At 35.2% G+C, this 21,341-nt stretch overlaps 2 protein-coding genes across 2 annotated transcripts; one reads left to right on the top strand and one right to left on the bottom strand.

Moving 5' to 3' along the window:
• Positions 1-4,323: 4,323 nt before the first annotated feature.
• On the bottom strand, positions 4,324-5,793 carry LOC149954652 (death-associated inhibitor of apoptosis 2-like). Its single transcript, XM_090164535.1, has 3 exons — positions 5,708-5,793; positions 4,994-5,364; positions 4,324-4,794 (listed from the first exon to the last, which is right to left on the bottom strand). The coding sequence occupies exon 3, from the start codon at positions 4,785-4,787 to the stop codon at positions 4,425-4,427; it is 363 nt and encodes a 120-aa protein (XP_090020661.1). The 5' UTR covers positions 4,788-4,794; positions 4,994-5,364; positions 5,708-5,793; the 3' UTR covers positions 4,324-4,424.
• An 8,247-nt stretch (positions 5,794-14,040) lies between these two features.
• On the top strand, positions 14,041-14,891 carry LOC149954651 (death-associated inhibitor of apoptosis 2-like). Its single transcript, XM_090164534.1, has 2 exons — positions 14,041-14,251; positions 14,451-14,891. Exon 2 carries the CDS (start codon positions 14,458-14,460, stop codon positions 14,818-14,820), a length of 363 nt encoding a protein of 120 aa, XP_090020660.1. The 5' UTR covers positions 14,041-14,251; positions 14,451-14,457; the 3' UTR covers positions 14,821-14,891.
• The last annotated feature ends 6,450 nt before the right edge of the window (positions 14,892-21,341 follow it).

Genomic DNA, 21,341 nt, shown 5'->3' with positions numbered 1-21,341 from the left:
CATAGTTATTCTTTATGAATCTGTAATATTTATTACACGACTTTGCGACTATGCTAACGGCGCGAAAATTTTATCACTGCCCCGCTGTTGTTTTGTAGGAAGAGAGCTTTTACTTTCACTTTTGACAGTGCTGCCAGAAAATCTTTTTGGTATGACGCCCAAATTGTTAAACAAAATCCACCAATTTCCGAAAAAAGCTCAATTGGGCTTGAAAATAGCCCAACTGGCAGTCCTTTTTTCTTTTTGATTTTCCACCAGCCGTGTGGGTTATATGAAGCTATTCTATATAGCTTAGTAACTTTATATTTTTCTTAATGATAAATAAATAAATAAATAAATAAATAAATAAAACAAATTAAACTAATTAAAACAAATTAAACTAAATAAAACCAATTAAAACAAATTAAACTAAATAAATTAAATAAAACAAATTAAACTAATTAAAACAAATTAAACTAATTTAATTAAATAAAACAAATTAAACTAATTAAAACAAATTAAACTGAATAAATTAAATAAAACTAATTAAACTAATTAAAACAAATTAAACCAATTAAATTAAATTAAACAAATTCAACTATATAATTTAAATAAAACAAATTCAACTAATTTATTTAAATAAAACAAATTAAATAAATTAAATTAAAGGAATTACAATTTCTTGAACAAATTAAAAATTATTACATCATGCAGAACATTATGCACTTATTGAGCTACAGGAGATTAAATCATATTATACACTAAATAAAAGTACGCGGATAGCCAACTTAATTGGGTTGAAAATAGTTGAATTAGTCTAAACGTTTCATTGATGAAAAAATAGTTCTTAAAACAACCAAAAATAAACGTTATTTTTTTCCCTAAAAATGAACCTTATAAAACAACGTTAAAACAACGTTATTTTAACGTAAACATTTTTATTGGAAAATTTGGTTCGAAACAGTTAAATTTATAAACTACAATTCAACGTTAATATAACGTTGAAAAACAAACGCATAACGATATTTCAACCAGATAACCAAAATTTAACCGAGGGGCCTGCCACTTAAGTAAAAAATGTACACCAGATTTTTGATTATCAAAGATTTCGTTGATTCTCGAAGATTTTCCGATTACAAAAAAAATCTGTGATTTAAAAAATTTCTACAAAGATTTCCGTATTATTTTTAGTTTTACCTTGATTTCTTTGATTTTTTTGTGATTACCAAAGATTTCCAGTGATTTTTTTGATTTTCAACGATTTCTTTAGTTTATTAATAATCTTTAAGTTTTTAGATTTTTATTAAAGATTACTGATTTTTTTGTGATTACCAAAGATTTCCCGTGATTTTTTTGATTTTCAACGATTTCTTTAGTTTATTAATAATCTTTAAGTTTTTAGATTTTTATTAAAGATTACTGATTTTTTTGTGATTACCAAAGATTTCCCGTGATTTTTTTGATTTTCTACGATTTCTTTAGTTTATTAATAATCTTTAAGTTTTTAGATTTTTATTAAAGATTACTGATTTTTTTGTGATTACCAAAGATTTCCCGTGATTTTTTTGATTTTCTACGATTTCTTTAGTTTATTAATAATCTTTAAGTTTTTAGATTTTTATTAAAGATTACTGATTTTTTTGTGATTACCAAAGATTTCCCGTGATTTTTTTGATTTTCTACGATTTCTTTAGTTTATTAATAATCTTTAAGTTTTTAGATTTTTATTAAAGATTACTGATTTTTTGTGATTACCCAAGATTTCCCGTGATTTTTTTGATTTTCTACGATTTCTTTAGTTTATTAATAATCTTTAAGTTTTTAGATTTTTATTAAAGATTACTGATTTTTTTGTGATTACCAAAGATTTCCCGTGATTTTTTTGATTTTCTACGATTTCTTTAGTTTATTAATAATCTTTAAGTTTTTAGATTTTTATTAAAGATTACTGATTTTTTTGTGATTACCAAAGATTTCCCGTGATTTTTTTGATTTTCTACGATTTCTTTAGTTTATTAATAATCTTTAAGTTTTTAGATTTTTATTAAAGATTACTGAATTTTTTGTGATTACCAAAGATTTCCCGTGATTTTTTTGATTTTCTACGATTTCTTTAGTTTATTAATAATCTTTAAGTTTTTAGATTTTTATTAAAGATTACTGATTTTTTTGTGATTACCAAAGATTTCCCGTGATTTTTTTGATTTTCTACGATTTCTTTAGTTTATTAATAATCTTTAAGTTTTTAGATTTTTATTAAAGATTACTGATTTTTTTGTGATTACCAAAGATTTCCCGTGATTTTTTTGATTTTCAACGATTTCTTTAGTTTATAAATAATCTTTAAAGGCGTAGGTTTTTGCCTGTCCCCCTTTAAATTAACTTAGTGGAGCACAAATACCCTGGTGGTAGGCCAGCCGCTGAACATGTTGGCCTAATTTAAAGGGGGACAGGCTGAAGAAAACCTAGGCCTTTAAGTTTTTAGATTTTTATTAAAGATTACTGATTTTTTTTCATCTAACCCATGATTTCTTCGATTTTTGTCGTATTTCTAAATATTCTTAGATTTCTTTTGATTTTTTAAATTTCGGAAAAAATATTTGATTTTTTTCAAATGTCTTAAATGGCTTCTATATCTAAGCTAATTGATTTTTAACGATTTTCAATTTATATATGTATAATTTTTAATACGTTTTCATTATTATTATTCTTTCCAATGATTAGTCACTCTTACCTTTCATTTCATTATCTTGGATTACTTGTGTTGGGATTTTTTAGCTTAGTGTCAACTAGCGCGCGTAACACCACGACAATCCAAATTGTTGTGTCCGAATATCTTATGTGCGCCAAAACCGAGCCAAAACAATTAACATAATGAAGCGTGCTAGTGGAAACCAAGCTTTATACTCTCCTCGAAATTAATTCTACCGCTCTAAAATTTTATCATAAAATATCACAAGCTAATAATTGTTACAAATTTTAATCTTGATTGAAATTTAAATATGAATTGGTACAAAAGTTTTAAAGTAGTTTTAAACAAGTTTAGCTTAATTACTACCGATTGGTTAACCAAATTACTTAAAACTATTATTTGCTAAATGGTGAATTTAATAGCGAAAATTATATTTGTCTCATTTAACCATTTGGTTTAATTTCTCTAATGTGGTTTTACTAACGAACAAATCGTTTCCCATAATTTTGGGACGATTAATAGTATACGCGTAGTATTGAATATCATAAAATCCGTGACCCTTAATTTCTGCGTTACGTAAAATACCACTAGAGAGAGAAGGGTGTCTATCCGGTGAATGAGAATTTCATTCTCAATCACCGGATAGACACAAAGAGCTTGGCTCCCGCCGTTCACCCGCGCCTCTCCCGTTCCTCCCCCACCCGCGCCCCCATCTCAATCACCAGAATTTCTAATCACCAGAATTTCTAATCACCAGAATTTCCAATCACCAGAATTTCCAATCACCAGAATTTCCAATCACCAGAATTTCCAATCACCAGAATTTCCAATCACCAGAATTTCCAATCACCAGAATTTCTAATCACCAGAATTTCTATTCACCAGATTCTCCCGTTCACGGGTTGCTTTCCCCCAACCCCCATTCACTGGATACTTTATCTCTCGTTCACCAGCTCCTTTCCCCCATTGCTTTCACCCCTTCTAATCACCAGTTGCTTTCCCCCAACCCCCATTCACTGGATACTTTATCTCTCGTTCACCAGCTCCTTTCCCCCATTGCTTTCACCCCTTCTAATCACCAGTTGCTTTGCCCCATCTCTAGGCAATAAAAACAACCATAATTGTTATCTCTCATACTATCGATCCCAATCGCTAGAAATTGGCTTTTTCCCCATTCGCTATAAATCGCAGCAGTTTGCCAGAATTAGTTTTATCTCTCCGAAATAATTAATGTACCCAAAATTGGACCGCCAGTTTATTATTCTTTTTAGGGGAATCTCTATGGGAGTTTAACATTACAATAAAGCTAAAAGGTCCAGTTTGGGGTACATTTGGTCCGAAATGGGGTACATAGGGCCGAAAATGGTGACTTTGGTCGTTTTTGGGGTACATTTGGTCCATTTTGGTCCATTTTTGGGTACATCCCTGCTTTCCCCCATCCCCATTCTCCAAAATTAGTTTTCCTCGCGCAGATATCTGGAGATTAGATTTTTACCCGTTTGCTTATCGCTTTCGAACCCCTTAATTTCTAATCTCTAGGCAATAAAAACAAGTTATTTACATTTAATTTTTTATTTTAGAACTTTGTTTTACATGTTAGTAGGTACTATCAGATATTCCATTAGATGGTTATCTTGTACATTACACAATTAAAACAAATTAAAGTAGTTAAGTTTACAGGCATTTAAATGGGGTGAAACGATCTCCTGCAACTTAATTTAATTAAAAGTTCTAACTCACGTATTTGTAGTGTTTAGCAACAGTATCGTCTGACATCCGAGGGACAGTTACAAACGTCTTCTTCTGGTACAGGTGAGAAGCTTTTGTCAGAGACCGTAGTTGCTTTTGGCGTCGGGGGAATGTCCCATTCTAGCGAAAGGTACTTTTTTTCCGATGGTGAATTATCCCTAGCCGGACAGTTTGGAAAGAATCTAGCATGTTCAAGTTCTGGTACGTCTCCTGATTTCCATCCTTCTAATACGCCATGGCATTTGTAACATCGTACTTCATCGCCCCGCTGAATATAGTAGAATCCAGCCTTCGCTAGTTGCTCCTTAGTGACGTGCGGATTTTTCCAGTGACGAAACGTTTCAAGTCGATACACTTCAATGTCCATAGCTGATCTAGACCAAATACGTTCTATAGTTTCAAATGATACATTCTCTAAGCCTACATTTACCCCTAAGTCTACTAAACCTAATTTTATCAATATGGTTAAATTTCTACGCTAAAATTATCAATATAAATGCTTTTTTCAATATGCAAATTGTTTTAAATATGTCTAAAAATATAGTCTATTACCAAGAAAAAATAGTTACTTACTTTATGGGTAGAAATCCTTTGTCAAGCTGTAGAAAAGACTGAGCGAACCGTCAGCAGGTCTTTACTCGTCAATGTGCCGTAGAGAAATGACGCACGGAAGATTAATTTATTCCTATCTTGTTGAGAATAATTCATCACGTGATCTAAACTTCAAATAACCCTCAAATTCTATTGGCTGTCTCTCTCTGACAGTTTAAACTGCCTCTAATGATTGACGGCACATATTAACCCACTTGAGTATTTGGAAAAAACCCTTTGCTACTCAAGGAGAGTTTTGGAAATACCACGTTGACGATATCAAAATCGAGCTCTCACTTGAAAATGTTTACGGAAAACAATCCTCTTGGAAAATTGAGTTACGTAGAAGATTGCTAAAAAATGGCTATGTGTTAAGTTTTTTTCAATAATGAGTCTTATTTTTTACATTTTAAAGTATTTACTAAGAGTGAAAAATCCTATGACTACACTGACGGCATATCTTAAGTACCGGTGGAAAAATCCAGTGCTCAAAGTTCAGTTATCTTATTAAACGTGCGCGTGCACAGAAAAATGAACGAGTCACGTGATAGTAACTTAATTTCTACGCTAATCTTACCCCTACTAGACCTAATTTCTGTCTAATACATTTCCAATATATATATATAAAAGAATGCCTAAAAATTTCATTTTAAATATAATAAAATAGCCTAGCTGATTATTATTATTATAACTTACTTTTCAGCGTGACCTTCAATGACTATTCCCAATGCTAAGACTCTTTATTGAGATAACTAAGAATTGATTCCCATGACTACCCTGACGGCATATCTTAAGTACCAGTGGAAAAAAAATCCATTGCTCAAAGTTCAGTTATCTTATTAATCGGGTGCGCGCGCACAGAAAATGAAAGTCACGTGAGAATCGGTACGTCACTGAAAATAGTGGAAGTGTCATCACTAGAGTTCTTTTATCAATATATTTAATTAAGGATTATTTCAAAGTTTAGATGGCGCCATGGTTCTCAAAGCAGTGATATTAAAAGATCTCAACGGGTGGAATTGGAGAAACGCTAAAAATATTATCGACATATTCATTCTCCCTAAGTATAAATAAATAAATAAATAAATAAATACATTCTTGGCATAGTAGTAGGATTTTAAGAAAAAAATTAAATACGGAAAATCAATTATTTTATTTTAAAGGTTTTGTGATTTCTCACCAAACAATTTCAACATCTTCAATGTAGGCTATCACATCAGGGGCATCTCAAAAATCTTTTTCCTCTGATCTCCTAGTTTCTGCCTCTGTCTTTAGTATTTATAAATATTTTCCTATCCATAAACCATTTCCTAACTGGTTGACATTGATAACACTAAAAGTTTACTTATAATAATATGCTGAAATACATTTTCCAATACGCAAAAAATTAAAGCTAGACCTAAAAACCTGTAAAGTGTAAATAGTTAAGACTAAATTTCTAAGCCTAGCCCATGAAAGTACATTTTCCGTAAATCATATCCTAACATGAATGCATTTGTTTTTTTTAAAAAAAATATGCTAATTAATTTCGTAAACAAGCATAAATTTTAGTTCGCCCTTCCTCCAAAATATCTAATAGAGGTAGTACATTCTCGATAAATATACATGTTCTTGGGGAATAAGAGACGTTTTTTATCAAAGTAAGCCAAGTTTAAAGCTTATTGTCATTGGTTCCATAACAAAAACCACATTCGGATCAAAATAAATTTATTTATTTTATTTTTATACAGATTTTTTTTCATTTTTTTTGCCTTAATTTCAATTTTGGGAGTCGGTACCCGTTTCACCGAAGATGAAGATGCTTCGTTTTATTCAGCGTTGGGTAAATCGCCGTGTAAAAAAACATCTAGCATTGCATTAACTTTTTCCTCGTCCTCGTCCGAGACCCCTACAATACGTCTCTCGATCTATAAAGTAAAGAAATCAAAATAATAAGCTAAAAGATAATCCATACCTTCTATTCACTAGTTCAATTTATCACTGTCTCATATATCCACTATCGTACATACATACATTCATACACTAACTTACTAACGCTTTAGTCTCCGCAAGTTTTCATGTTGTATAATCAAAGTTTTGAATCGAATAATAATAATAATAATAATAATTAGATCAAAACAAATTTCAAGCTTACGTTAATGTATTCCCTTGAGTGAGGGCCCAATCTTTGAAAAATCTTCTCAATGACGACATGGGTAGCTAGATGGACGTCGATGTAACCTTCGTCCTCTTGCAGGTTCAATTCACGTAAATACCAGTTTTTATATTTTCTTAACATTATTTCTAACGTTCTAAACGAAAATTGTTTTTCGTTTGGCATATCAGGCTTAAAAGAAAACCTAAGAACTGCTTTAGTTACACGCATGTCCACGTTATTTTCCATAGCTAATATTTAGCCCTTAAACTTGCTCGTAATTACGAAGAATGTAAAAATGTAGAATGCTCGCTCCTATATTTATGCCAAATCAGAAATCACTTGAAATAATAACTTCATTTGGTACTTAAAAAACGGTGAGAGGTGGGAGGAGGGGTTTGGTAATTTATAAATTTTTATAATCAAATGTACCATAGCAAAAGTATATAAATAATACAAGAAGTGCACTAATTATTATTTTCGCTCGCCAGGTAATTTCGTTTGATTTCCGTTTCGCACGGACGCAGATAACATGGTAACGCGACTACAGCGAACCGATAAAGCTAATTAATAAAATATTGTCAACCATTTGATATTAGAAATGTTAAAATAAAACTTTTACAGATAAATCTAATTTATAAAATATTGCCAATTGAGGGTTTGCAAGTTAGTTTGATTATAGGTTTTGAGTGTTAGAATAGAAATAACGCTAAATACAGGGTTAAATTCAATTCAAAATAAAAGACCATGACAATAAAAAATAACCTTTAAAATATAAATCGCGAAGAAAATGAAGTAACGCGACTTTTAAAATTAGTATAAAATGTTTAATCCCTCTGAAAACGTGAAAATTCATATAGGACAAAACCCAAATACATGTTTACTGAGCTTAGCACTCTACTTTTTCAATCCTCTATTCTCAATGGTGGCCTCTATTTTTACCATCGTCTGCTTCGTAAACTTTATGGATGCATTGGAAGGGCTCAAATTAAGCTAAGTGGGTACACTTCTTGTTTAATTTATATACTTCTAACCATATTAAAGTATCAATTTTAATAAAAGGAATTCAACTTAAGTGTTGTTTTGCTATCTGAAATTCGAAAACAAAGAAGGTAGTACAGGGGTACTTAAGTTGATTTTAATATTTTTTTTTTAGAAATAACTTAAGTATACAGCGAAATAATCATTAGTGGTATCTAATTTTTTAAGTGCCCACATACTTCTCATCTCGTATAAAAGAGGGTCATTTTTGTACTATAAAACCATTCCATTCCTGAAATCCGCTACAGGAAAAAAGTTGATTAAGCTAAGCAATTTACGAGCGACGTCCTAGCGTACTTGTAATTAAGAAAGTAAGTACTTAGTTTTACGATTTTGCTTAAAACTATGATTTTAAATCGATAAAGTGAAACACGTAAAGTGTCCCTGACCAAAATTGTTTCACAAACATCTGTACCGTTTAATAAGATACGAGTATGATAACGATTTCTAGAGCCCTATGTTCGATAATGATTCATTAGGAAAATTTGAATATAGTTTAAATTTTTAATTACTTATTTTTTGGTTTGACTACCAATTTGGAGGACTACTGTTTTGATTTTGATATAACTAAATTTGATTGGTTTTCGAAAAGTTTTCTCTTCTACCCCCGCCCCCAGTTTATAATTATGATGTCAGTTGTAAATTGTTTTTTTCGAGTATAAAAAGGGTAAACAGAAAAATTGAGAGATAGTATTAAGAAAACAGCCAATTCGAATTGTTTCGGAATCGGCTCGAGGGACTAAGTACGTAGATATACGTCAATTGTAAATTCTAAACTTTGTATATATATTATATTCATTCATTCATTCTTACTAATTTTATAGTAATGGATCCTATTTCCATAACTTTGGCCTCGGGAAATGAGTACGTCGGTACGACAACCGAATCTATGATTTGCTTTCACTGCGGCGAATGTACGGAAGAATTGGCAGTAAGAGGCGGAGAACTCTTCTTTTGCTGGGGTCGAGAGTGCGCGCATTATCAAATGGGAGTAATTTTTCGACATGGTAATGTCTATACCAAACACATCCCAGGGCATCTTATAAAGGAGTTCCCGCCCCATCTCCGCTGTACGTACTGTGGAAGAAGAGGGTCGAAGAGAAGCCGTCGACGGGAGGAGTGCTCAGCGTTCGATTTCATGGGATGCTGTCATTACCCTAAGCCTCCCAGAGACCGAACTGTAGTTCGTTTTATAAATAGATAAATAAATAAATAAAATTGCGAATAATTTACAAATAAATGTCTATTGACTTTTCTTCATCCTATAATATAAGTTTATTCCTAAATTTTTAAGCTTATTACAATAAGATTTCTTTAAGAGAGAGAGAGAGAGAGAGAGAGAGAGAGAGAGAGAGAGAGAGAGAAAAGAATTGCTTAAATTAGGAAGTAATAATGAATCTATTGAATCCAATGTAAAGAAAATGCATCAAGATATTAACTTGGAAAATCCAAAAGATGATTCACCAGTAAGCAGTATTCAGTTAATTAAAAATCATAAACAAAAAACCGACTGATTACGGTGCATCAAGATATAATATTTGTATATCTTCGAAAAAAGGTGAATCATTAAACATCAACAATGCGGTAATTTACTTATAATATATTTTATATGAAAATAATTAAAGGTTTTATAAATGATAAATTATATTATAGATTATAGGTGGATCTAATAGCAAAATAGTATACGTCCAGGTAAAGTATTGTTTTATTTAGAAGTTTAAATATTAAGTTAATGGTTTATTTTAGAATAACTATATGTTAAATGATTTATTTTAGAATAGCGTTGATACATATGGTGGTAGGACAACATTAGAAAGTAGGTATATTGATTTAAAAAAACTATCGATTAATTAAACATTTTAATAATATTTTTACATAGCTTCGATAGTATCCAGAGATTGTACGATTGTTATTACGAAATGAAACTAATTTATTTTATAATAAATATAGGTAGTAAAATGCTGCAAAAACCTCTGACTCTACGTTCAATACGTTAAAATAGATTACAATACGTAAATATAGGTGAAAAAATACTAGAAAAACACGCATACTATTATTTTTTTTAATTTTTGGAAATACACAACATCCACCAGTTACTTCGCAATGACGAACTGGCTGCTCTCTTTGTCCCAGGAGACATGACCAATGAGTTGGCAAAGTACGGAAAAGACTCGTACATCCAAGAATTGGCAACAGGTGGCGCAAAAAATTACGCCTAAAAAAAAACAATTTACAACTGACATCATAATTATAAACTGGGGGCGGGGGTAGAAGAGAAAACTTTTCGAAAACCAATCAAATTTAGTTATATCAAAATCAAAACAGTAGTCCTCCAAATTGGTAGTCAAACCAAAAAATAAGTAATTAAAAATTTAAACTATATTCAAATTTTCCTAATGAATCATTATCGAACATAGGGCTCTAGAAATCGTTATCATACTCGTATCTTATTAAACGGTACAGATGTTTGTGAAACAATTTTGGTCAGGGACACTTTACGTGTTTCACTTTATCGATTTAAAATCATAGTTTTAAGCAAAATCGTAAAACTAAGTACTTACTTTCTTAATTACAAGTACGCTAGGACGTCGCTCGTAAATTGCTTAGCTTAATCAACTTTTTTCCTGTAGCGGATTTCAGGAATGGAATGGTTTTATAGTACAAAAATGACCCTCTTTTATACGAGATGAGAAGTATGTGGGCACTTAAAAAATTAGATACCACTAATGATTATTTCGCTGTATACTTAAGTTATTTCTAAAAAAAAAATATTAAAATCAACTTAAGTACCCCTGTACTACCTTCTTTGTTTTCGAATTTCAGATAGCAAAACAACACTTAAGTTGAATTCCTTTTATTAAAATTGATACTTTAATATGGTTAGAAGTATATAAATTAAACAAGAAGTGTACCCACTTAGCTTAATTTGAGCCCTTCCAATGCATCCATAAAGTTTACGAAGCAGACGATGGTAAAAATAGAGGCCACCATTGAGAATAGAGGATTGAAAAAGTAGAGTGCTAAGCTCAGTAAACATGTATTTGGGTTTTGTCCTATATGAATTTTCACGTTTTCAGAGGGATTAAACATTTTATACTAATTTTAAAAGTCGCGTTACTTCATTTTCTTCGCGATTTATATTTTAAAGGTTATTTTTTATTGTCATGGTCTTTTATTTTGAATTGAATTTAACACTGTATTTAGCGTTATTTCTATTCTAACACTCAAAACCTATAATCAAACTAACTTGCAAACCCTCAATTGGCAATATTTTATAAATTAGATTTATCTGTAAAAGTTTTATTTTAACATTTCTAATATCAAATGGTTGACAATATTTTATTAATTAGCTTTATCGGTTCGCTGTAGTCGCGTTACCATGTTATCTGCGTCCGTGCGAAACGGAAATCAAACGAAATTACCTGGCGAGCGAAAATAATAATTAGTGCACTTCTTGTATTATTTATATACTTTTGCTATGGTACATTTGATTATAAAAATTTATAAATTACCAAACCCCTCCTCCCACCTCTCACCGTTTTTTAAGTACCAAATGAAGTTATTATTTCAAGTGATTTCTGATTTGGCATAAATATAGGAGCGAGCATTCTACATTTTTACATTCTTCGTAATTACGAGCAAGTTTAAGGGCTAAATATTAGCTATGGAAAATAACGTGGACATGCGTGTAACTAAAGCAGTTCTTAGGTTTTCTTTTAAGCCTGATATGCCAAACGAAAAACAATTTTCGTTTAGAACGTTAGAAATAATGTTAAGAAAATATAAAAACTGGTATTTACGTGAATTGAACCTGCAAGAGGATGAAGGTTACATCGACGTCCATCTAGCTACCCATGTCGTCATTGAGAAGATTTTTCAAAGATTGGGTCCTCACTCAAGGGAATACATTAACGTAAGCTTGAAATTTGTTTTGATCTAATTATTATTATTATTATTATTATTCGATTCAAAACTTTGATTATACAACATAAAAACTTGCGGAGACTAAAGCGTTAGTAAGTTAGTGTATGAATGTATGTATGTACGATAGTGGATATATGAGACAGTGATAAATTGAACTAGTGAATAGAAGGTATGGATTATCTTTTAGCTTATTATTTTGATTTCTTTACTTTATAGATCGAGAGACGTATTGTAGGGGTCTCGGACGAGGACGAGGAAAAAGTTAATGCAATGCTAGATGTTTTTTTACACGGCGATTTACCCAACGCTGAATAAAACGAAGCATCTTCATCTTCGGTGAAACGGGTACCGACTCCCAAAATTGAAATTAAGGCAAAAAAAATGAAAAAAAATCTGTATAAAAATAAAATAAATAAATTTATTTTGATCCGAATGTGGTTTTTGTTATGGAACCAATGACAATAAGCTTTAAACTTGGCTTACTTTGATAAAAAACGTCTCTTATTCCCCAAGAACATGTATATTTATCGAGAATGTACTACCTCTATTAGATATTTTGGAGGAAGGGCGAACTAAAATTTATGCTTGTTTACGAAATTAATTAGCATATTTTTTTTAAAAAAAACAAATGCATTCATGTTAGGATATGATTTACGGAAAATGTACTTTCATGGGCTAGGCTTAGAAATTTAGTCTTAACTATTTACACTTTACAGGTTTTTAGGTCTAGCTTTAATTTTTTGCGTATTGGAAAATGTATTTCAGCATATTATTATAAGTAAACTTTTAGTGTTATCAATGTCAACCAGTTAGGAAATGGTTTATGGATAGGAAAATATTTATAAATACTAAAGACAGAGGCAGAAACTAGGAGATCAGAGGAAAAAGATTTTTGAGATGCCCCTGATGTGATAGCCTACATTGAAGATGTTGAAATTGTTTGGTGAGAAATCACAAAACCTTTAAAATAAAATAATTGATTTTCCGTATTTAATTTTTTTCTTAAAATCCTACTACTATGCCAAGAATGTATTTATTTATTTATTTATTTATTTATACTTAGGGAGAATGAATATGTCGATAATATTTTTAGCGTTTCTCCAATTCCACCCGTTGAGATCTTTTAATATCACTGCTTTGAGAACCATGGCGCCATCTAAACTTTGAAATAATCCTTAATTAAATATATTGATAAAAGAACTCTAGTGATGACACTTCCACTATTTTCAGTGACGTACCGATTCTCACGTGACTTTCATTTTCTGTGCGCGCGCACCCGATTAATAAGATAACTGAACTTTGAGCAATGGATTTTTTTTCCACTGGTACTTAAGATATGCCGTCAGGGTAGTCATGGGAATCAATTCTTAGTTATCTCAATAAAGAGTCTTAGCATTGGGAATAGTCATTGAAGGTCACGCTGAAAAGTAAGTTATAATAATAATAATCAGCTAGGCTATTTTATTATATTTAAAATGAAATTTTTAGGCATTCTTTTATATATATATATTGGAAATGTATTAGACAGAAATTAGGTCTAGTAGGGGTAAGATTAGCGTAGAAATTAAGTTACTATCACGTGACTCGTTCATTTTTCTGTGCACGCGCACGTTTAATAAGATAACTGAACTTTGAGCACTGGATTTTTCCACCGGTACTTAAGATATGCCGTCAGTGTAGTCATAGGATTTTTCACTCTTAGTAAATACTTTAAAATGTAAAAAATAAGACTCATTATTGAAAAAAACTTAACACATAGCCATTTTTTAGCAATCTTCTACGTAACTCAATTTTCCAAGAGGATTGTTTTCCGTAAACATTTTCAAGTGAGAGCTCGATTTTGATATCGTCAACGTGGTATTTCCAAAACTCTCCTTGAGTAGCAAAGGGTTTTTTCCAAATACTCAAGTGGGTTAATATGTGCCGTCAATCATTAGAGGCAGTTTAAACTGTCAGAGAGAGACAGCCAATAGAATTTGAGGGTTATTTGAAGTTTAGATCACGTGATGAATTATTCTCAACAAGATAGGAATAAATTAATCTTCCGTGCGTCATTTCTCTACGGCACATTGACGAGTAAAGACCTGCTGACGGTTCGCTCAGTCTTTTCTACAGCTTGACAAAGGATTTCTACCCATAAAGTAAGTAACTATTTTTTCTTGGTAATAGACTATATTTTTAGACATATTTAAAACAATTTGCATATTGAAAAAAGCATTTATATTGATAATTTTAGCGTAGAAATTTAACCATATTGATAAAATTAGGTTTAGTAGACTTAGGGGTAAATGTAGGCTTAGAGAATGTATCATTTGAAACTATAGAACGTATTTGGTCTAGATCAGCTATGGACATTGAAGTGTATCGACTTGAAACGTTTCGTCACTGGAAAAATCCGCACGTCACTAAGGAGCAACTAGCGAAGGCTGGATTCTACTATATTCAGCGGGGCGATGAAGTACGATGTTACAAATGCCATGGCGTATTAGAAGGATGGAAATCAGGAGACGTACCAGAACTTGAACATGCTAGATTCTTTCCAAACTGTCCGGCTAGGGATAATTCACCATCGGAAAAAAAGTACCTTTCGCTAGAATGGGACATTCCCCCGACGCCAAAAGCAACTACGGTCTCTGACAAAAGCTTCTCACCTGTACCAGAAGAAGACGTTTGTAACTGTCCCTCGGATGTCAGACGATACTGTTGCTAAACACTACAAATACGTGAGTTAGAACTTTTAATTAAATTAAGTTGCAGGAGATCGTTTCACCCCATTTAAATGCCTGTAAACTTAACTACTTTAATTTGTTTTAATTGTGTAATGTACAAGATAACCATCTAATGGAATATCTGATAGTACCTACTAACATGTAAAACAAAGTTCTAAAATAAAAAATAACTTGTTTTTATTGCCTAGAGATTAGAAATTAAGGGGTTCGAAAGCGATAAGCAAACGGGTAAAAATCTAATCTCCAGATATCTGCGCGAGGAAAACTAATTTTGGAGAATGGGGATGGGGGAAAGCAGGGATGTACCCAAAAATGGACCAAAATGGACCAAATGTACCCCAAAAACGACCAAAGTCACCATTTTCGGCCCTATGTACCCCATTTCGGACCAAATGTACCCCAAACTGGACCTTTTAGCTTTATTGTAATGTTAAACTCCCATAGAGATTCCCTTAAAAAGAATAATAAACTGGCGGTCCAATTTTGGGTACATTAATTATTTCGGAGAGATAAAACTAATTCTGGCAAACTGCTGCGATTTATAGCGAATGGGGAAAAAGCCAATTTCTAGCGATTGGGATCGATAGTATGAGAGATAACAATTATGGTTGTTTTTATTGCCTAGAGATGGGGGAAAGCAACTGGTGATTAGAAGGGGTGAAAGCAATGGGGGAAAGGAGCTGGTGAACGAGAGATAAAGTATCCAGTGAATGGGGGTTGGGGGAAAGCAACTGGTGATTAGAAGGGGTGAAAGCAATGGGGGAAAGGAGCTGGTGAACGAGAGATAAAGTATCCAGTGAATGGGGGTTGGGGGAAAGCAACCCGTGAACGGGAGAATCTGGTGAATAGAAATTCTGGTGATTGGAAATTCTGGTGATTGGAAATTCTGGTGATTGGAAATTCTGGTGATTGGAAATTCTGGTGATTAGAAATTCTGGTGATTAGAAATTCTGGTGATTAGAAATTCTGGTGATTGAGAGAGAGGCGCGGGTGGGGGAGGAACGGGAGAGGCGCGGGTGAACGGCGGGAGCCAAGCTCTTTGTGTCTATCCGGTGATTGAGAATGAAATTCTCATTCACCGGATAGACACCCTTCTCTCTCACTAGATTCCCAAGAGAAACAGTTACACAGTACACCGATACCCTTCGCATTTTTAGATGGAGGCTTAGTGGGCACTGAGTTCAAAGTATATTCCTTAGATTTTCCAACACCCTTTAAGTAGGAAAAATGTAGTACGAGTACAATTAGCACATTTTTTCGGTTTTCTTTCCAAAATATTGCCCATTCTGAAACGTTTAATATTTTTTCTTTGCGGAATGGTTCTAAAAGGGGAAAATTGGATGTGCAACTGGATTTTTTATTTTTAGCAATATTTGATGTATCTGCTTTTTGTGTCACTCGTTTTAAACGATCACTACTTAGTTTTTGATCTCCTGTACTTAACAGCCAGCATAACGAAGATTTACGAATTATAATGTTCTTGCCCTTATCTGATTTTAAAGACACAAAACGACTTGTTTTAAGAGGATCGATGTTACGGCATTCGACTGCATAGTTTCGTAAGCTTGATCCACCAGAAGTTAACAATACTCTTAGATCTTCTTCTAGATCTTCTTGAACATCTTCCTTAAGATTGTCCTCTGCTATTTGTAGTTCGTCAAACGCCTCTTCGTCTGTATCACTATCGTAATGATAGTTTTGTTTCAGCCTCGGTTCAATTACTGGCGGCAGTTTGCAAAAAAATCTTTCTTTGCATTTTACTTTTATTCCAAGTTTGTAGGCATCGTTTAAAGCGTCTTTTTTGGCATTTTCTACAACCGCGTTAATTTCGTCGTTGTCCGGTAACATCAGAGCATCTAATTTGCCACTTGCACCATTTCCACGATTGTTTTTCGCCCTTGGGAATTTGAAATCATAAGTATTACTACTGGATTTACTACATTGTGTAACGACATCACTTTGCAGTTGGATTCGTTTCAGGCGATGGAGAATGTCTAGCAAACTAAAATTTACAACAGTCGAGTTGGTTGTTGTCATGGATTGAGTTGCACGAAAGAAACTTTCACAAGTTTGACTACTAAATAGCCATGGCAAAAACAAATGTTCATTGCCACCTTTCAGTTTACGTATAATTGAAATTATAGCATGCGCATTTAACTCGATGCACACGTAAGCATTATACGTTATGAAATTTTCCATTAACGTGTATTTTGGATGGCCTAAAATCCATGCTCTCCACAATCGTAGAAAAAAACCACATACCAAATATTATAGATGCGTTCTGTTGCTTTAACGTCTTTTTTCTCGGGCTTTTTGCATAAGACAAAGGTATTGAATTGTTCCCTCACTTTGTGGGATTTCTTTTAATAAATTTATTACCTTGTCGTCACAAATCTTTTCTACTGAATCAGAATTCATTTTGTCTTTTGTTCAATATCGGAATTTGTTAGACAGTGAAGGTCTTTTGGATAATCAGACAAGAGCCTGTGCAAGTGGCTTACCGATACGAGTTTATTCCCAAACGGCATAAATTTGTGCTTCTTCAAGAGCCGTGAGCGCATTTTTGTTCCAATGTGAATTGTATCCTGTACACATATTACAGTTGGGTCAATATTTCCTTGAAACCAAAATCTTTCTTTGTCAGTATTTTTTGATGGAATATCCACAATAGTTCGCATAGCTTTTAAGAGTTTACTGTCACCATCGGATGAAAAACCGATAATCTCAATACCGTGCTGCTTTGCTATTTCCAAAATATATTTTATTCTGGCGATTACGTTTGCAGAAGTAAACTTATTATTTGTCCCATAAATTGTTAGGCAAAAGGAAGGCGCTTTTTCCGAAATAGGTTGTGCCATTATTGCGTAGGCTAAAGAAGCTACCTCGTTGTTTACAATGTGGCTCTCAATTTCTTTGGCTGAATTAGCTGTAAAGGAGAGCGCATTGGGTAAGCCAGTATCTTGAATTGTTGGGAGAACGAGTCCGATGACTTGATTTGTTCGTGGATCATACTCTATTCTACCGGTTATTCGTGTAGCGTCCTCGCTCAGCCATACTTTCAAAGGAAGGTCCTTCTCCCTTCCATAAACTGCAACCTTGTACCTCTTCGTGGTGGAACGGAGTAACAGGTGGAGGGGCAACCCTTCATGCTGGCCAACTAAGGCTCTGCTTCTTCCTTAAGCTAAGGTGGGTGGTATCGTGCTGAGGGCTGAGTGGTACCGGGGAAGCGTAAATACGGTATCGTGAACGATCCCCTCGGGGAACCAGGTGACACCCCGTTGTATTTTAGCCTTCCGCCCGGACAGAGGATTCAGGCCGGTGACTTTTTACTTTCCTCTTTTCTCGTGGGATCTTTTATGAATTCCAATAACAAAAAACAAAACAAAAAACCATCGGGCAAGGGTCTGTCTTTGACAGCACCCTGCTCTAGCCAGGGGAAGGGTGTATCTCAGGATACTACCCTCCCTTCCACAAGTTCAGGTTGTGGGTCTGTTGTGGAGGATACCGAGCCCATGGTGCTAGGGTCTGCCTCTGGCAGTACCCAGCATCAGAAGCCGGAGTCTACCAAAGACAGTACCCCGACGGAGGGAAGCAAGGTAAGTGCTTCCAATGCTCGTACTCGCAAGAGGAACAGGCGTCGCAAGACAAACAAGAAGGTGGCAGACGACTCTCCAAAGGGTAACTCCTCTTCTAACAAGATAACAAGGGAGTCAGATCAAGACTCTCCTAGCTCTCAACAAAAGGCTGCCAAGAAGTCCAAACCACTAACCTTCAGTGAAGCTGTGGGTTCGATGCGGATGGCCTTCATTAAAGAAGGCTTTCCCTCGAACGGCTTAACCGAGGCAGAAATGGGTACCATCCAGCGTGGAGTTCTGGAGAGGATTGACGGGATACCTTCGGGTAACCCTCTTCCTCAATTCCTGCAATTCCAGCTGAAAGGAGGTGCCCTGGTTTACCTGTGTAAGGATGACTTCACAGGTAAATGGTTAAGCCAGGAGTTCGACCGCAACGAACAGGTTCTCCAGGGAACGAAGCTTTTGGTAACAAAAGCCAGTGACCTGCCGAAACCTTTCAAGGTCGCTCTCCGTACAAGGGACGTCTGGACGAAGGACCCTAAAGTGCTCCTCAGGCGTCTTCAAGCCTTCAACGGTGCGCTGAACACCAGCCGCTGGAAGGTGCTGGGCAAATCCGAGGAACCGGCTGCCATCCGTTGGATTTTTCTAATGGATGGTGAGTCGGTCAACGCCATCAAAGCAGCAGGATTTGCCGCTCAGACAGGTTTGGATAGGGGTATCTTTAAGATACTCAGTCAACCAAATCAAACCTCAGTCGTAAGTGCTGTAGAGGGTGTGGATAATCCTACACCTATTAATGATTCCAAGTCTAACGACTCGGTAATTTCAGGACTAGAGGACCTAGAGCCTCTGCTCAGCGATTACTCGGAAGGGGATACGCTGACAGAGGACATCAAGAACCTCAGTGTCTCGGACGGTGAAGAGGTCCAAGGCATGGTGGCTCAGCCAGATGGAGCAGTGGTGGGGGAGACTGGTGGTACTAACCTAACCAGCGGGAGTGGTGTGGTTTCCACACCCCCTACTGGGGGGGCGGTGTCACTGGTCAACCTCCAATCTAGGCCGGTCGCCATGAGCATTAAGGTGTTGCAGATAAATCTTCATCACTGCAAGGCAGCCTCCGCTGTACTCTGTCGAAGGCTTGCTAAGGAGCAAATTGATGTTGCTCTTATTCAGGAGCCTTGGATTGCCAGGGGTAAAATCCTTGGTCTTAATAGTGCAGGTAATATCTATTATGACCATAATTCCGTTTCTCCTAGAGCTTGTATTTTGGTACGCAAGGACATTCATGCCCTTCCGCTCTCAATCTATCACTCTAGGGACACTGCTGTGGTTAAAATCATTTCCCCTTCTGCTGATGGGAATGATGAACTCACGCTGGCTTCTGCTTACTTTCCCTACGATGATGCTCTGCCCCCACCATCACAGGAGGTGACCAATCTGGTCAACCACTGTGAGCGGTCGGGAAAGAAACTCATTATAGGTTGTGATGCAAACGCTCACCATGTTATCTGGGGCAGCAGTAACTGCAACGATCGTGGTGATAAACTAATGGAATATGTGGTTAGTACGAAACTCCATATTCTTAATAGGAACAATGAACCAACTTTTGTTACTCGTAACAGAAGTGAGGTCATTGATCTCACGCTGTGCACAGAAAATGTCGCAGCTCTTATTAATGACTGGCATGTGTCTAGTGAACCATCACTGTCGGATCACAGACACATTTGCTATACAGTGAGGATAAAAGTGGTTCAGGTTTGTACCGAACTTCGTAATCCCAGGCGAACTAATTGGCCGGGTTTTAGGGATGATCTAAATCTTCATCTGAAGGATGATAAGCCTAGGCTGCCATCGGTGCTGGATTTTGATTTGGCTGTTGATCGCATGCAACATGCCATTATCGACTCCTACCACCGTAACTGTCCGGTGAAGTCTGCCAACCAGCCAAGGCTAGTTCCTTGGTGGAATCTTGAGATTGGCAGGCTTCGCAAAGAGTCTAGGAGGCTCTTTAACAAAGCTAAGAGGTCGGGTGACTGGGTTGCCTACAAGCAAACCCTCACTGCGTACCACAAGGCCATCCGCGAGGCCAAGAGGGACTCGTGGAGGAATTTCTGTGAGAATATCCCTGATATTCCTAGTACGGCAAAGTTAATGAAAATTATGGCCAACGATAAGACTAAACATCTTGACACTATCAAGTTGAAAGATGGCAGTCATTCTTCGTCGGGTAAGGAGACTCTAACTCATATGTTAGATGTACACTTTCCCGACTCCAGAATTACAAACAGTACTGATTCTGACCCCCTTCCTATTAGGATTGCACGTACCAAAAGGGAGGACTGGGCGGTGGCGAACAAAATTGTCACGCACTCGCGACTTATTTGGGCTATAAAGTCTTTTAAGCCCTATAAGTCTCCAGGGCCGGATGGGATACTTCCCATTCTGTTGCAGGAGGGCATTGACATTGTCTGCCCAATGCTGAGTAGAATCTATAGGGCTTGTATTGCCCTTGGATATATTCCTAGCACCTGGAAGCTTTCTAGGGTGATCTTTATTATATCTCATGGGTTCTGATTTGATGACTACGAAGCTGCATTTTAGTAAGTCCTTCAATACTTATTTTCCAAGCCGTACAGAGTGGGCCAATCATAGTACCCTCGGGGCCAGAGGAGAAATCGTCTGGTTTACCAATGGGTCTAAGACCCGCTCTGGCTCAGGTTCGGGGATGTATTGTCTTACTAGCAATCTCGGCTTCTTTGAAAGCCTTGGTGTATATGCTAGTGTTTTCCAGGCGGAAATTGCCGCTATCTGCTTCTGTGTTGATTTTTGTCTTAAGAAGAAGCTTCATGGCAAGGTTATCCAAATTTATTCGGATAGTCAAGCAGCCCTCAAGGCTCTCAACCAGTTTCAGGTCTGTTCAAAACTGG

This window comes from Leiobunum rupestre, chromosome 2 (assembly GCF_980474605.1).
Source record: "Leiobunum rupestre chromosome 2, qqLeiRupe1.1.hap1, whole genome shotgun sequence".
NCBI classification, from domain to species: Eukaryota; Metazoa; Arthropoda; class Arachnida; order Opiliones; family Sclerosomatidae; genus Leiobunum; species Leiobunum rupestre.
The sequence above is the reverse complement of the archived record's forward strand: the minus strand, read 5'-3'. Positions and strand labels throughout refer to the sequence as shown.

What these genes read in the sequence shown, in the direction of transcription:
- LOC149954652 (XM_090164535.1), bottom strand. Translation starts at nt 4,787, where the DNA reads ATGGACATTGAAGTGTATCGACTTGAAACGTTTCGTCACTGGAAAAAT.
- LOC149954651 (XM_090164534.1), top strand. Translation starts at nt 14,458, where the DNA reads ATGGACATTGAAGTGTATCGACTTGAAACGTTTCGTCACTGGAAAAAT.